Source organism: Lathamus discolor, chromosome 4, assembly GCF_037157495.1.
Source record: "Lathamus discolor isolate bLatDis1 chromosome 4, bLatDis1.hap1, whole genome shotgun sequence".
NCBI classification, from domain to species: Eukaryota; Metazoa; Chordata; class Aves; order Psittaciformes; family Psittacidae; genus Lathamus; species Lathamus discolor.
Window position 1 is genome coordinate 65,654,944 of NC_088887.1, and position 17,766 is coordinate 65,672,709.

At 43.4% G+C, this 17,766-nt stretch overlaps 1 protein-coding gene across 1 annotated transcript; it reads right to left on the reverse strand.

The window, feature by feature from the left end:
• Positions 1–3,702: 3,702 nt before the first annotated feature.
• F10 (coagulation factor X) lies at positions 3,703–16,118 on the reverse strand. Its single transcript, XM_065677892.1, has 8 exons — positions 15,813–16,118; positions 12,854–13,014; positions 11,412–11,436; positions 8,630–8,743; positions 7,556–7,696; positions 6,507–6,757; positions 5,885–6,002; positions 3,703–5,042 (listed from the first exon to the last, which is right to left on the reverse strand). The coding sequence occupies exons 1-8, from the start codon at positions 15,880–15,882 to the stop codon at positions 4,495–4,497; spliced, it is 1,428 nt and encodes a 475-aa protein (XP_065533964.1). The 5' UTR covers positions 15,883–16,118; the 3' UTR covers positions 3,703–4,494.
• Between the last annotated feature and the right edge of the window lie 1,648 nt (positions 16,119–17,766).

Sequence of the window (17,766 nt, forward strand, 5' to 3'; positions counted from 1 at the left end):
GAAGCCCTCTGTAATCACCAAATGATTTTACAACAAAATTAAACAACAAAGTATGCATCATAGCTGCAGTATGATTCACACATTCCTCAGAGAAGCATCTCAGGGTCCAACCTAAAAGACAGGTGGGACACTTCCTCAACTAGAGTTATGATGTTTGTGCTGTGACTTAGACAAACAGTGGATGATGGTGTAGGGCTCTCATTCTCCTCTGCATTATTAAACATTGTGGGTTTCGTTTTGTCACCCAACAGATTATGAATGGTCAGTAAGGATTATTTATCTAATCTCTTAAGGATATGGAAAACAGCACATCATTTGTGCTATCAGTTTGAAAGTCCCGCATATTGACCCCAAATTTTACATTGATACAATTATTTCGGTCCAAAATGGTATTCTCCAAGTAACTAAGCCCTGGATATTACTGCGTTGCAGCATGCCAATGGGAGCAAGGCAGGTGAGAAAGCAAGGCTACCAGGTTTTCACTCATGTCATCCTTGTCCACAAAGCACAAATAATGGCGAATAATTACCTGTGTGGTCTAGGCAAAGCATCACAAAGCCAAGTTAAAGCAAAGGCTGTGCCTGTCTGCACCATCTGAAGGAAAACAAGGACAACAGGAAGAAGCCACATTGTCCGGCAATGACCTGCCATTGCCATCCTCTGAGCTGACTGTGTGTCTCCCATCCGTTTCTCTGCAGGGTTCTGGGGTAGTTACTAAATGAGAAACTGGAGTGCCAAGGTCAGTAACTCACAAGAAAACAAAACCTCTCAGAGCAAAGCTTGGTCTTAATGTCAGCATGGGACAGAGCTCAGTAAGCATATTGCAAAGATACTGCCTCCCAGTTCTGGTAGCTCCTTAGGAAGCAAGGAAAGCTCAGAGCTGATCAGAACAAGACAAAGAAAGAGAAAAATTCAGAAGTTTTTCTGGGTTAGGCTAATAAGATCTTGCACAAGGTTTTGGTCTCTGATTCCAATCCACTGTAGTTTGAACTGTTTTAGCTAGAGTGAAATTAATTGCCATGCTTGTAGGCAAAGACTTTGAATCCAGCAGAGCTGGAAAGCGGGTATCCTGTATTAGATGCAGCAGGCTGGATGAGACCTCTGGGACACACAGCATCCAGCCTCTGTCAGAAACAGCAGACCACGCCATACTTGCATAAACTCATTGATTTCTACCTTATTCAGGATAGAGGGTTTGGGTTTTTTTGGTTCACACAACTCCACGGGGATAGCTATTGACAACTCCTTGCTGTCTGGGGCCAAGCCTATGGAAGACAAACCTGTTGGGTGAATCAAGCAGTAGAGGGGAAGGAAAACCTTGCTTGCTATCACTGTGCTAGCACAGGTCACAAATGAATGACCATAACAGTGACCCTTTGCTTGTGTTGCTCACCTGGAAACGCAGAAAAACAGCGGCTGGCAAGACCTCCAGCATCACCAAGCCCAGCTTACTTAGCCAACAAGGGATCAAGTTTACCTCTATTATTCTTGGCATGTTGGCCAAGGCTGCAGCAAAGGACCTTTGTGGGAAATTGCTTCCAGTTGGACACTGTGCCTGCACAAGTGTGTTTTTTTTGCTGTTTGGTCATGTACCATAATGAAAGCCAGCTTGTCACATTTGCTCCCTGGGTCAGTCCCCATGGTGCTGCGCATGTAACAGCTACTTACCTCTCCTACTCCAAAAGACTACCATCAGAAACTTCCCTGCCCTCCAGACAAAATCTAGTAGAGGGCCTTTCTAGTCACAGTGTTGGAAGGTTTTCCCTGGGAAGCTCCCTGAAACTTTCCCATTGCAACTGAGATCTGCTCTGTTTATCTTCACCACAGACATGAAGATCTGATTAGTCTCTACCTCGCTGCTATTGCTGTTTCTCCTCAGGCTTCCTCTGTTTTAGTCTAAAGAAGCCTCATTTTTCTGAAGCCCAGTAACTCATGCACAAGAGTCTCTTGCCCAGATATATCACTTGGACTAGGCCTGAGCAATGTCCTACCTTTTTCTCCTTCACATCAGTCCTTTTCAAAGTCTGAAAGTGACTGCACTCTTTACTTACCATCCTTCCTTTCTTCCCTTTCTTAGCAAGACCGGCTTTTCCTTGAGGGCTAAGCATCTCCTTCCACCATCCTTGGTAAATGTCAGCTCTTTCCTAAATCAGCAGTGTTTACCTGCCATGAGAAGCTGTGGTATTTAAAAATCCACCAGTTTACTCAGCAGCTGTGTGCTGTACCTCTTTCCTGGATTTTACAATCTGTTCAAATTTTGCTATGTGAAATTACCCCCAAATAATCAGTCTACATTAAAAAGTGAGCTTTAATTCTTTCTTGTCTTGCAGGCCTTGGAATTGGTTATGGGCTTTGGTAGGAGGCCAAGATGCAAGCAGATGCTTCACTCATGTCCTCCCAGCATGGCAAAGACACTATTACAGAATGAGGAATGAACATGAAGGCTTTGAGCCTCGGGCACTATAGACACCATGGCACAGGATGAAAGGCTCTCTAGGAACCAGTTTCACTTGTAAAAGACAAATCCCAAAGTGTTGCATACTCTGCAGAATAACAACACTTCTCCTCTGAGCACAGTCATGTTGCACACAAACATGGACCTTCATCAGTCTCTCACAGGCTCATCTGTTACACCAGCTCTGTGTCTGCCCTCAAGGCACTACTTGGCTCAACAAGAATGCATACACATATCAGCTAGTAGAACGCAGCTACCGTCACCATTGCTAGGGGGAGGTCCTCCTTTCAGCTACCTCAACACCTTGTAGTTGTCTGATTTTCACTTTCACAAGTTTCACTGAAGTAGAAGAATGCCCTTAGCACACGTACATAAATAGGATTTGGGTAGTGTCTAGGCCTGAGGTTGTCCCTTTAAAGAGGGATGCTTCACCCTGGTGGAGCACAGAGCAAGCCACCAGTAGGACAAGGGATTCAAACAGCAATCCGGTGGTCAGAAGAACTCAGGGAACAAACACTGCTGAACAAACATTGAAGTAAGCCCGCCGAGGTTTTATACAGGTGGAGACCATCAAGCTGGGGTAACTGACCTGCAGTCCTTCCTGCTCACAATTACTGCTGACTGCAGCAATACCAGGCTGCTGTGTAGAGTTGTATTTCCAGTTTGTCAACCTAGTTCGCTCACATCATCTGCTCTACGAAACTAGCCAGTGCCAGCTCAAACCCTAAGAGATAAGTAGCAGGTGTCTGGTGAAGATCAGTGTAGCTCGGACAAGAGGACAGCACAACAGATTGGAGAAGCCTTGGAAAAGCCATCGGGGGCCCACAGCACATGATGTACAGGAACAGGCTGAGGGGTCTGGGTTTGTTCAGGCAAGAGGAGCTGGGGCATTTCTGTAAGTAGGGCTGAAGCTAAGAAGGTTTAAAGAATATATGAAGGAATACTCCACATACAAAAACCCATATCAGAGTGCAGAGCGTCTGCCTGGAGTCCTACTGCACAGATCAGAGCACAGTAGCTCAACTATGTGTGGGAAATCACTGTTTGAGTTTGCCTCTTTCTTAGAAAATTAGTATCTTGGCATCTAACTTGCCATTTAGGAACCTCTAGGCCCCCTTCCATTCTCTACCTCCTCATCAGCCTTGTCACACATAGGGGCATTCACTCCTTTTTCACTCTCAAATGAGATTGTGTCTTCATACATTTGTAAGCTGGCTGGAGGGAATAAATAATTTAGAAAAGAACAAAAAAAAGAAAGAACTCTTTATTTCAGATGCTGGTGTACATTCAATATTGCACCTTACAGAAACACCTAAAACACATGCAAGGAGCTTTCTGATCCTCAGCCACACACAATCCAGAAAACAGTGATCATGCACTCATTTTCTTTTCTGATGAGTAGAACACAAGTGTTCAAATTAAAGTGAAGTACAATCCATATAAAGCGCACACACACACCCCCATCCCCCCCTTTTTTAATCAGCTGCTGTGACCTAAGCAGGCAATTTTGTGGAACATGTGGTTATTTAGCATCACCTGTTGAATACTTACTTGTGTCTCAGCTTTTACCAAGCAAGCTTCCAGGTTCCCTTAATCTTCTAACTACATCCAGAGGTAGAAGCTAAACAGCTCTAGTAATAACAAACTCCCTACTGAGCCAGCTGGCTGCAATGTGAGGATTAACTGAAGTCTTGTCCTTCTCACTTTCATCATGATTAGTGGAGGTTCATAATATGCTCAGAAGCCCCTGGTGGAAGCACTTAGGTGAAAAGGCAGGAACCAAAATGGCAATATAAAAATAATAAAAGACCCCACTGAACAGCCATTTTTTGGGGGGAAAGCCCTTCATTGTACAAACAACACCAGCAGTCCGCATGTACATGCTTTAAAGCAGGAATAAAACAAAAAGAAGCAGCACCAAAACTTTAAGGAATCAGCTCTCAAAACAAGTTTAGTAGATGTGGCTAAAAGATACAAATAGAGTTTCCATTACAGAAAGTGCACCTTGTTAGCTAACAGAAGGATCAAGATCTGTACCACTACAAATTTTGTCTCATGACTATTTTTACCCAGCGTAAGAACCTGGACAGTTTGGTATAAACACCATATTTGCCTTTCTTTGCACATCCTTCTCCCCAGCTAACAATTCCAGTAACAAAATAAGTATCCTTATATCTGGTTACATGGGGACCTCCACTGTCTCCTTGACATGCATCTTTTTGCTCTGTTTCATAACCAGCACAGAACATGTTTTCTGTTATTGCAAAGTTAGTGGATTGCTTGCAAGTGTTCCTATCAACATAGGGGACTTCTAGCACTTTCAGTTTTTTGGAGAGCCGTCCACCTTCAAATTCACGGCCAAAGCCGCTGACCATCCCAGATTTCTGGTTCATCAGAACTTCATTCGCAAAGTCTGCTTCTGGGATGCATGCTGCTATAATGTACTCAGAAAACATTATAGGTTCCTTCAACTTTATTAAGGCTATGTCATTGTCGTAAGTCTCGACAACGTACTTAGAGTGAACAAATATTTTGTCCACATTATGCATTGTTTCAGACTGTTCTTTCTTTTCTCTGTCCACTTCACCTGTACAAGATTAATAAAAGGGTCATTAATACGGGGATAGCATAAGAAATTAAGAACCTTGATAAAGGAAGAGAGTAGTATACCCATTGCTAACACTCTGCCTAAGCCTTTATACCATACAAGTAAACTGTAAAAATGTACTGCAATACTTATGAGCAGCATCTGGATCAGTTTAAGTCCCAAGCTTTTGTCTATGGAAATTTTTGTACCAGTTTACATATATACATATAATGCATACTACAATATATACATATTATAAAGGCATAAAGGGATCCGGCTCAATTAATTCAACTTTGGATGGAAGCTCTTAGAGGAGCTTGAGCCTGGCTTGTTTCAAAGAAGAGAAATTGGTGTGGGTCAGGATTAAACCAGTGCAAAGATAAAGTTATGTCGATCTAGTCTCATGCCTCAAAAGTGAAGCAGTCATAATTTGAGTTTGTCTCTTCTTCCTCTATTCAATGTGCCATAGTTTTCCTGAGTGTTCCTGAACAAACATATCTATATGTTTCAGATGTGCCAGGAACGATCCGCTTTCTGAAGAAGCACAACTCTCATGAACACAGTGCTAGCCAATACTTCTAGAACGTTAATTCTTAATCACTTCCAACTAGTTGGTAAGGAAGAAAGGGAGGCACCATTATCACTTTCCACATCGGCTGCCCCTATTCTTACAAAGTCGGATTCCCACAATAACAAGAAATTCCAAAAGGCAAAACAACAGAAAAGAAGTAACAAACCATAATAAAGTAGTGAGAGTACATCTCACATGAGATTTAGAGCACAGAGGATAAGCATGCAACGCATACTCAAACATCACAGGAGTAAAATAAAGAACCACTTACCAACAACAACTTTGATTTCTTTAGATTGGTTCATGCAATGAGCTGCAGTAAGTATGAAATTTTCATTCAAAATAGTTCCACCGCAAAACTCTTCCCCTTCCTCATTTAACAAAACAGCCTGTAAGTGCAGCATTAAGAAGAGCAGTTTAATGTCAATGAGCTATAAAAACAGGTTATTGATTTCTCTACACACTGCATATGTGCTTATTACTGCAGCATGTACTACCCTTCAGGCCTCTCCTAATATGGCATTCACACATGAATGTGCTACTGAGTCTTGATTATCTTCATGGAAAGTAGATATTTGGGTGCCATGTTACCACACAGTGCTTAGTAATGTCTTTCAGGAACAAGACACTGACTGAAAATGCTGTCACCTCTGGTGACAGGTTAAGCAGATCCATCTAAAAATTGCACAAAGCCTTTAATTTTGACATTTTAAGGCTGTAGTTTGCAGAACAGCACATTGAAGTGCCCAGGTTCGTGTAATTCTGCTACCCCAAGCTATAAAAGGCATACTATATGGGTACCATTCAGAAGGCAACCAGGTTAAATCAACAGTGGCACATTTTCCCTCAGAAACACGTTCTGCTTACAGAGCGAGCACAAACACCACATTTACCTGCCATGGACATTCACCAGGACGACACTCATCACCACCTACTATCCTGGTATTGACATATTGAGTATCCCTATTTGTTTCATTGCCAGGACTGGGGGTTGGGCTTTCTGTGGTAGTAACTATGTCCTCTTCCACACTTGTTTCATATGTGGGAGCTGTATCTGGATCACCAGTTACATTGCTGCTATCAGTGGGTAAAATAACCGACCTTTTTTTTCTTTGCACAAAAACTTTTCCGCAAGGATATTTTACTGTAAAGACAGGAACGTTTAGATTAGAAGTGGACAGAAACACCACCACATGCAGAAAATCCTTGACAACAGCATCTCACAATAAACCAGTTAATGCAGCTGTCCTGTTTTCAAAACACTAGCAAAACCTTGGCAGATGCAACAAAGGAGGAAGACCAGATGGTCTGAAATATATAAGAGTAAGTATTCGAAATTTAAAACGTCATCTTCAGTTGCTTACATTGCTATATTCATGTACTTGCTTTTACTGAAACAATCAATTAAGAAACTGATTGGGGTGTTTTATTTTAGGAACAATATAGCACATGACAGAAATTTATTATTAGTTATAAAGAATAAAACCCCCCAGCATCATGAGTATGTGGTTGATTTATCCCCCTCCCCAGGTTTGTTGAAATATATCAAAAACATACAAATAGCATTGATCACAATTACTTAATGTCATCAGTTACTATTTGACTATGTTACCTGAAATTTAAAGTGGAAAAGATTTTGCAAGCTGTTATTTATATGGAATGTAAGTGTTTAAGTAAATGAAATATGACTGCAATCACTTTTCTCCTCTGTCAACAGCAGAGTTTACTCAGGTAACTCTGTAAGGCACCTTGCAAAGGGTTCCAAATCAGCTAGATTTTGATAAGTCCATTGCATCACCTCACAAACAGAAGTCTTTGGATATAGAAATCAGTTGGCCTCAGTGTTAAATCTATGTAATGTAGGATGCTGATGGTTCAAAAGACATTCTTTAACTGTGAGACAAGTCTCACCACCATTGCTGTTGATTTCATTACTTCATACCTGTTGAAACACAGCGCTTGCCATCCTCTGCTAGAGCATACCCTTTTGCACAGGAACACAAAACATCCTTCTGTATACTCTTTTTGATGCTGCAGAACTGCTCACAGTCACCATTGTTTATTTTGCAGTACTTTGGTATGACTAGAAAAAAGACGTTTGGAGAAAAAACTAAGTAAAACACTCCTCAGAAGATCTCAAAGTTCACCAAATTAATCCACACTCTTCAAACAGGACCTCTATCTCCACCTCTAAAACACCTGAAGCACATCTTCATGAGTGGGTAACATTAGCTTGTGCCTGACAAAGCAGTCACATCCACCACATGAAAATTACTTGGCAAGTCCAAGTGAGCCCAATTGCCATGTCATGGTAAGCTCTAAAAAGCAGAGACAACCTGACAGTGGAAGAATGAATAAAACACTAACAGAGAAGCCCAGATACTGGTAAATACTCACATGATTCCTCCCTTTTGCCTTACAAAACTAATCTCCTCATCACTTCCCTCAGTCCTGTGTCCGAGCTTTAGTTCCACACCTTCCACTCTTTACTTCTGGGCTACTGATACATGCTCCAGTGACATCATCAGTGTAGTCAGCTCCATGCCACAGAAGTGAGACTCAGGAAGGATTTATATGCAGAAATTTACTCCTTGCAAGGCTGAAAAAGTCTCTGCATTGTCTACTGAAATCTGCTTGCTTTTGTTCTTGCTGCTGGGAGCTGAGTAGGAAGGCTGTACTTCTGAGCTGGTGATAAAGGCTCTTTGATGTCAGTTATAAGAATCCCATGCTGCATAGTTTCATCATCATGTTTTGGGGATTTAAGGTCATGTGAAGAAACACTATCATAATTAAGAAGGCTCTCTCTTGAGCAAGCATAACTTCAGAACATTCGCTATCCAGCTATAGAGCCACCAGGACTTTGCATTTCTGGTTCTGTCCTCCAACTGACTGTTCATTGCCATCCTATTCTATGCATTTTACCAAGAGGCAAATAACGTTGGTTAAGAAACAGTTAACTCTATGTTTCAGCTCCCTTGGAAATTCACTGCCACAGTTCCCTGTAGCAGAAACCTACCAAATTCACAGTTCTTCCCTTGATAACCATCCAAGCATGAGCAAGTGTAGGAACCAATTCCATCTTTACAATGTCCGCCATACTGACAAGGGCTTGAGCTGCACTGGTTCCCGTCTACAAAAACAAACCAAAAACCAAATTATTGTCAGAGTGTAAGCATTTTCAGTGAACTCTGAAGAGGTGTTAATAAGCAATCTTTCATCCTTCCTTTTCAAACATATGTCCTGAGAATTGCCACACTCCAGATGGAACAAACAGTCTGAATGCAATCATTCCAAAGCAGCAATGATTCATACACATATCCTCAGTTTTGCAATCTGCTTCTTATGACTACTATATGACAGCAGGTACGCAAGCCTTTTTTTGTAGGAAGATAAAGTAATTCTTCACAGTCAGAGTATATATCAGTTACAGTGAAGACTGTAAAAGCAGACAGGACATTTCTACATTGCAATGACTGTCTAAAGATATTAACCTTTTGTCCTCTTGCATTTCCTTGCAATTTCTGCCTAATAATGACAACTCAACTTTTATTTAAAGGTCATCTCATCCCTTGTGCATGTCTTTTGCCTGCAGTGCTGTTCATTTAAAGAAGCAGATATCAGCATATTAATCAGAAGATAAACAAAATAAAGCTGCATAGAGCCCAGCTAAAATCTGTGTATAGGCCAAATTCCTGCTTCGTGCTGCTTATACTACTAACATTGTATCCAGCTTCAAAAGAATCAGCTCTTACCTCACACTCCCACATCTGTGCTGGGATCTCCTACATTTGAAAGGTAGTTTTGAACCCTTTCTTTCTTTCTGTGACCTGAATACACCTGGCTCCAGGGCTCCAGCCACAGGTATCTCACAAACTCAGTTACACATAGGACAGGGAGGCTACATTGTGTTTGGAGACACGTTCCATGTAGCAGCCCTTTCTCCCACCCCAACAAAGGTATCTCATCCCTGCACTGATGCTCACTGCTATGCTCTCTCATCTAGTGATCTGCTGTAACAAATGTGTTCTCTCATCACATGGGGGAAGCCTGCTGGGCTCTTCTGCACTGCTTGGTAGGAAAAGCAGAATACCCAGAGAACTGACATTTGCTTAACTAATTCACTGCTTTAGATGACATGCTTTTCAAATTCCAGTATTTTACCATCTCTTCTGCCCCTGTTTGGAGCAGCTGGAAGAACAGCAATGCCCACAGAGAGACAAGATGCAAAAAGCTGCTCATACTAAGCATCCAGCACACACAGTGGCACCAGCCTTGTCACCTTATCTGCTGAAGCTGTATCTGCCACAGGGAACATCTGCTGGGCTTTGTGTACTGTCCCCACACCTCAACATCCCTTCTGTACCTGCAACGTGGTCAAAACCAACAACATTCAAATGCTGCATCTGTGCAGTCCACCACAGAGGCATTGAAGACTGATCTCTATCCTCAAGAGTGAAGCAAAAGCATCTTAGCAAAAAAAAGACAGACTTGAGGCCTGCAGCACAGCTCCTGGTTTCTGCCTCCTCCGCAGTGCCAGAGCACTCCATTATGCAGTGGTCTAAGCTAAGCAGTGTCCTACTGTTGGAAACCGTACTTGTTTATGTTGTCCCTACAGTGTAGCTGCTGCTGTGGTAATGAGTTTTCTATCAATATTGCACAAAAGCATTGCAGAATCCCATACTAAAAAAGGAAGCAAGAGTTGTTTTAGTAGCTTGGCTGAGGGTAGCTGTGGTTTTAAATACTTTTGAACACCAACAAAGCACTCATGGACTATGGTTTAAAATGTATGAAACTGGCATTTCCGCTAAGAGCATTGGCACTGATGTTCCACTGCTTGTATTCTCATGAGAAAATGGTTTGAAATTTTCCACTCCTGTTCGCTGCAACACTGATGTAGGCTCTGCTTGAAATTTCAGCCTGTAGGTTTCAGAGTTCACTCCTGCTTAGAGGATTGTGAAAGTCTGCATCTTCCTTGTGGCAAGTGTCTTCAACTTTCTGCACACTCCGAAGGACAAAGCTGACCTGTCTTCGGTCACCGTTTTTGAGGTACTCCTCCTAACATGCAAGCTGGGCATGTACCTTCAGGAGAACATTATCAAACACTAATTATCAAACACTAATGCATTAGAAATCTGTCCCTGCATAGTGATTATGGATCCTAGAACCTTAACAAATGCAGTTTAGACCTTAGGAAAAAAAAAAAAAAGAACAAACCAGAAAAGACTGATGGGTGGCATCTGTTGGTCTAACTGGCATGTCCTCCTTGAATGCCAACCAGTTCTGTAGAAAACTCATCCCACAAAATGCTCTATAATACAGGAATCAACAACACTCTGGCATGGAAGGTGACACAAAATTGGCAAGTGACTGTGCAGTATAGTCTAATAAATGCTGTAGCCAACACAAAGTTAAGTGCCACCCTCATCTATGACCCTTTGCATTCTGAACTCCTCTATCCAGTTGTCCTCTGAGGGATAAATGACCAGCATTCTCACATGCCCAGTTTCTGTTTCTTACTGTTCTTTGTATGCAAAGGGCCATTATTCTTTTTTTGAGAGGACAAAAATCATCCCAGCAACTGGAGGCAGCTGAACATTGCCTTTGAATAAAGCAACTGAGTTCAAGCAACAGCAAGGCAGTAAATCAGATTCCTTCTCCAGAGGAAACCCAAAGTGAGGGTGTCCATGGTGAAAAGAGAGGAAGCAGGGGAGCAGGAAGTGGTTACTTAAGAGGTGCATCCTTTTCAATCTTGCAATAAAGAAGCTCAATTCTATAAACAAACGCAGGGTGTTTCTTACCTACATAGATGTTCCAGAATTCCTCCTATAAGTAGGTGTGGGAAAAGGGGAATAAAAGAAGACAGAAAGAGTTAGATGAGAATTACTGATTTCTGCTGAAAAATATTAGAGCTTTCCTACAGAGGATACTTTCAGCTAACAATTGTTAACACAAACGTTTAAGTTACAGGCACATACAGTGCCTTGCAGACTGCTATAACCATTTAATAAATCAAAGCTACCTGTAGTGCCCAGCTCTACAGAAACTAATCTTGTACATTTTTCAGAAATATCTAAAACTCCTTAGAGGTTTCCCAGTGTGTCTTACTCAGCACAAGGCACTTGATTCCACTAGTTTTGACTGAATGTCCTTTTAATTCCTGTAATGCCATACTCCCATCAATCAGGACCTCAGAAATCTTGAGATTTAAAAATATTTGTCTGATTTGTGTTCTTCTTTCCCTCTGCACTGAGGACTCCAGGTATGCTGTCTGTCTGTCTATGACAGTCCTTTTCAGTGACATCTGGTCACCAGCAGAACAGGCTGTGCTGGTTCTGCTATGGATAAGCCAACCTTTATGCTCTGAAGTACCCCGGCGATGCACCCATGACTCCCCATCCAGGTCATCTCAGGGCCACTTCAAGAACATTCTGGCTATTAAATAATGCTAAAATGAAATGAATCTGGCCTTAACTTCAGTTTCAGTGCTGTTCTTAACAGCTGGGTAGCTACAGCTGATGTTGCCAATTCCCCTCTACCACCATCACATCAAATCACATCAGGTTTTCAGATACCATCTTTTCTACTGACCCCAGTCCCCATAGCTCCCCATCTCTTTAAAACTATCCCTTGAGTTTGGGAACAGATTGCATTTCTGTCTAAAGTTAAGCGGCAATCAGGGTAGGGCAGGTTACACAAGAGTCACATGTACAAACTTCATTCCACATGGGCAATTTAACATGAAAGGCATACAAGAATGGCCCACAGCATACATTCAGTCAATTCAGATACTGAAAAAGAGAACCCCAAAATGACAAGCATTGCAAAGCTACTTAAGTTCAGCAAAATTCTTCTATGGTGTTTCCCTGTCAGCACCTGCCTTCTCAAGCTTCTTGTGGACTCTCCACCTAAGAACTGTTGACCAGATAGGATGAACGTATTTCCAGCACAGGTAGTATCAAAGCATTTTGAAGTCAAACGCCTCAAATGGCAATTAAACAGATGAGAACAGGAAAAATAATGGAGGCTTTAACATGGGCTGGCCTTGCAGGAACTGAATTAAGACTGTTATAGTATGTTTATGCCTTAGCAATGACAACCAGAGTAAAAACTGCTGTTTATTCTTTGTGTTAAGTGTTTGGGAGTAACTTGTGAGTTTCGATGCCCGGGTTGAAATTACCTTAATAACTATTTTGAAAAGATGAAATATATAAACTTATGTCTTATATTAGTTCATCCTTACAGTTTTCTCCTGGTCTTCAAACGCTTCTCTTGCTTCTTCTTTCGAGCAGCGCTCCTCATTGCATTCTCTTTCAATATTCCCTTTCTTCCATTCCTCCCAGAAGGAGTTAGCACGTTTTGTTCTTTCCAAGAACTTGTCGGCATTTTTTTTATTGATGAATACTAAACAATAGAGAAAATGATACCGGTGGCAGGTAACATCTGGTAGTGTTAAAGAGTCATTAGAACTAATTGAAGTAGAAACAAACCCAAAACAGACCCTTTCACTCCCTACCAGTACACAACATTACCTGTGAGGTTAGTCCTTACACAGACTGATACGTCTCTGGATCTCAGAGCAGTCTCTCTCTGAGAATCAGCAACAGGACAACCTGTAGGCCCCTAAAATGATCTCCTACTCATTCTAGTCTTGAAAATAAGAATATGCAGGTTGACGCTGAGGGCTTATATTTCTGTTGCCCCTGCTCAAGACTCAGGTCTTGAACAAAATGATCTTCCCTAAAGGTCAGGCAGTCTGCATTCACTGATTTGGTGTTAAAGCTGACCACTAGGCAAGACTACCACCTGCTCCAGGGCCTTGTGATGCAGAAACTTAATGCTACATAAACTCAAGATGTAGTAATGTATCTACCAACACATGGGAAAAGCATGTGTATGAGTTCTACTGCCCTTCATCACCCCAAATCCCACTGTACACCCCTGGGACCTTTCTTCCCTCTTAACACCTCCCATTTATCCATAAAAATGCTCCTACATTACTGTTAGGAATGCAGGTAGAGCTAAAGCAGCTGACTTCTAAGACTGAACAAAGAGCAAAAGTAAGTGAACATCAGCTTCAGCAGGACAGTACAGCCTGAGGTCAGTTAGCTGGGTTGGTTTATTTCTTAAAAGCTTGGTGCCACAGAAGCCTAAGACCTGCTGCCTTCAAGTTCAAGATGCACGTAGCTGCTGATTTAAACCAAAGGATTACAGGCATTAAACTCAGCTCAGACACTTGGCTGCATGAGTAATAGTGTTACTCTCCATCAACTTGTGCATGCTTCACCAGACAGGAAAACCAGAAACAACACTGGAGTAAATAAACTGCCAATTACCCTGTAAAAAGCATATATTACAGGAAAGTTTGCAGACCCTGGAAGCTGGTGTTTAATTATGTCCTAAACACCTGGAATCTAAGGAGAAAATATACTTTCTAATCACAGACTGGAGTGTAGAAGGCAGTGCTGCAGATGGAACTTCAAGGCCAATGGAGAGATTGCACACACCTTCATGCAGCTCAATTCAGCAATAATCATACACCCTAATATTCTCTAAGTGAACACAGAGAGGACTTACCCTGCTTTCACTGAAATTGGTGGATCAGCCACAGGGAGCCAGACTCTGCTAGGGCTATTTATACTAAGCAATCCTATAGAGCCCAGGTATAATTTGAAGCTGCACTTATTCTGAAAAGGCTCCTCGCAAGGAAGGCTTACAGAAAGTGCTTGTAACTTGTAGCACAGTAACTGTTAGTTCATTCACCCACTATCTTATTTGCCCTTAAATCCCTCTCTGCAGTGACAGCAAAGTGACAGGACGCAGCCGTTGGGGTTATCGCCTCTATATTCCTTTGCCTCAACATCACCCGTGTTAAGCGGATGTTTTTGTAAACTTGAACTAGCCCATTAGTCTTCTGAGGCTGGCCGCTCTCTTTCCCAAGCTTTCTGTCCTACTTCCTTCTTCGGAGACATCAAGGAGCAACAGGCGTTGGTCAACTGAAGTAGGACATTCCAGAAACATGTGGAAGACCTCATTTATAAAGCCTCAGGAGGCTGAGTCACTGAAGGAAGAGTAAACAACTTTTGAAAAGCCATTTACTGATGCTACTCTGTACTTCGGTGTTGCCCCATGGGCACAGAAGGTGGTGAGATGTGCTCCCCCTGCGCCCCAGCCCCAACCAAGCCTTGGCCAGGCTTCCCCTCACAGACAGAACCACCCCAGGCTGTGAGGGCAGCTGCTCTCCCACACAATCACAGAATCAGTTAGGCTGGAAAAGACCTTTAAGATCATCAAGTCAAACTACTACCGCAGGACTGCCAAGTCCACCACTAAACCATGTCACTGCGGGCCTCGTCTATGCAGCTTTTTAGCACTTCCAGGGACAGTGACTCCACCACTTCCCTGGGCAGCCTGTTCCAATGCCTGAGCACCCTCTGCCTGAAGAATTTTTTTCTAAGATCCAGTCTAAACTTCCCTCGGTGCAACATGAGGCCATTACCTCTTGCCTTATCACTTGTTATTTGGGAGAAGAGACTGGCCACCTTCTTGTTCCATCCTCCTTTCAAGTAGTTGTAGAGAGAGATAAGGTCCCCCTTGACCCCAGTTCCTTCAGCCATTCCTCATCAGACTTGTACTCTAGACCCTTCACCAGCTTTGTTGCCCTTCTTTGGACCTGCTCCAGCACCTCAATATCTCTCTTGCAGTGAGTGACCCATAGCTGAACACAGGATTCGAGGTGCAGCCTCACCAGTGCCCAGTACAGGGGGATAATCACTTACCTAGTCCTGCTGAACACACTGCTGACACAGTGCGATGTGAATGGTGTGGAGGGCCAGCAATCCCATTTTATAGGGGAGAACAGGGAAGGTGCAGCAGACAGGGACCCTGGGACAGGACACAGCACCCCGGGGGCTCAAGCACCCCGAGGTGCTCCTGGCAGCTCCCTGCCCGCGTTCTCTGTCGGGGTGCGGAGGGCAGTGCAAGTGTAAATAAGCCCTGAGCCGTTTTGGAAACCGAGCTCCCCGCGCTGAAGAGGAGCCGGCCCGTCGGGGAAGGGCGGGCTTCCCCCCGCACCGCTGCTGCGAGCCCCGGACAGCAGCAACCCCCACCCCGGGCCCCCCGCCTTCCCCCGCAGCACCCCGCCAGGCTGAGAAGAAGGGGACATCCCCCCGCACCCCAAAATGAAAGGGGCGCCTCCTTACCGCCTCCTTCAGCCCGGAGCTCGCCCGTCTGCGCAGCGCACAGCAGGAGGAGCAGTAGGCGGCCGGCCATGGTGGCGCGGAGACCCCGCGCTGCAGCGGGACGGAGCGGGACGGGACGGGACGGGACGGGACGGGTCGGGACGAGACGGGACGGGACGGGACGGGACGGACAGGACGGCAGCTGAAGCCTTCACTCCCCCCAGGCGGGGAGAGAGTGCAGCGGCGTTGCTTCACCCTGCCCTGAAATAGCGGAAGAGCTGGGGAAGGGGGAAAAGCCGCCGCGGGATTTCTCAGCCGGGGGGTGTGGAGGGGGCGGCCTCATGATGAGGCTCTTCTTTTTCTTTCTGTTTATTTAATTATTTTCTTCTATAAGGAAAGGCAGCAGGCTTCTTTAATTGTACTTTTTATCTGCGGGACAGAGGAAGTGAGCCCTCACGTTAATAAGCAACCACCGGCTGATGCAGGTGTGGGACTCAGCGCCGGGCTGAGCAAGGGCAAAGCCGGGCTCTCACCCCAAAACACCCGCCGCCCTCGGCAGCTCCCACCACCTTTCCTGCATCCCAGGCCCACAATCTGCTGGCACTGCGTCTTCCACCTGGTGACCTTGGCCTGGTGTTCTCCGGGAGCTGGCAGCTCCCAGCATCTGCGACTTTGGAGTTTTCCCTCAGTTGTGCTTAGTGAGCTCTCTGTGCATGTCTTTGGCGCTTCCAGAGCCTGCCATTAGATCTTCATCTTCTTGTCTTGCTTAAACAGCCTGTTACATTGAAAACATGCCCAAACCCCAGCTTTGTTTTGAAAAAGTCATTCTGTGCAGCCATTAGCACTGGTCATTTTCTTTCAGCGTTGTACCCTTGTTCTGCAAGATGATGATCTGTTCATAAATGTCAATATTTACACTAGAAAGTGGCAGGCAAGAAATCATCCTATGGAGTATGGAATATCCCAGACTGTTCTAGCTCAGGGGGTCTGGGGAGATGGTTTTGCAATGCTGAGTGCCCTGTCTTGGTGAAAATGAGGCTTTATTTGCTGTTTGCTACTCCTAGTCACCTTCCGCCCTGGAAATACATTCTGCTGCATAAATGCTTTCCTCTTAGGAGTAGTAAGAACCTCTGGGATATGTTTTCACACTGTAAGACCTCTTGTTTCTGAGGAGTCTGAAATTTGCTGCTTTTTCTAATTCAGTTCACTATTTGAATGAAAAGTATACTATTCTTCTATGTCAGTAAAGCAGGTTATAGCATCTTCAGTATTACATGGTATATGTACCATATAATGACAATGTTTTCCCTAATAATAGAGTATGGTCAGTTCTAAGTGTCCTACTTGTTTATAAGCTTTTGTGATTCAGCATGATGTGAATGAACTTAAAGTGTAAGCTTTGTGTAAAACAAACTGTTTTCTAATCTCCTGGTCAGTTTAATCTCCCTTTTCACTGTTTTTATGCTTAGATTAGAAGGCACATTTTTTAATGGTATAGTTGATGGTGTTTTAATAGTGCTTCAGGTTCTGCCATTTTTGCCTTAAGGCTTTAGAGAATGGTCTTTGGCCAGTGTTTTGCAGAGGGTGAGGCAATTATCTAATTCTGGTTTTTGGATCTCAGGATAGAGGCTACACATTGGATTATACTGGACAACAAATGAAACAAACATTTCTTTTTGTTAGTCCTCTTCTGTATCAATGACCTTAACATCAAGGCAAAGGTAAGATTAAATTAGTGGTATTCTTCACCACCCATAAATACAGGCTTAAATATTACACTTAATAGCTTTGCTGCAATAATGCTTGGTGCAAGAAGACTAAACCCAAGTTTTCATAGCAGACCCGTAAATGTGAAATTAACCTCTTCCCAGCTTTCTTGTTCTGGAGACTCTACAGTTCCTCTACCACAAATATACCTGTTGCCACTGCAACTTTTGGAGGAAGCTACTTTAATGTAAGCTAAAAGAAACACTTT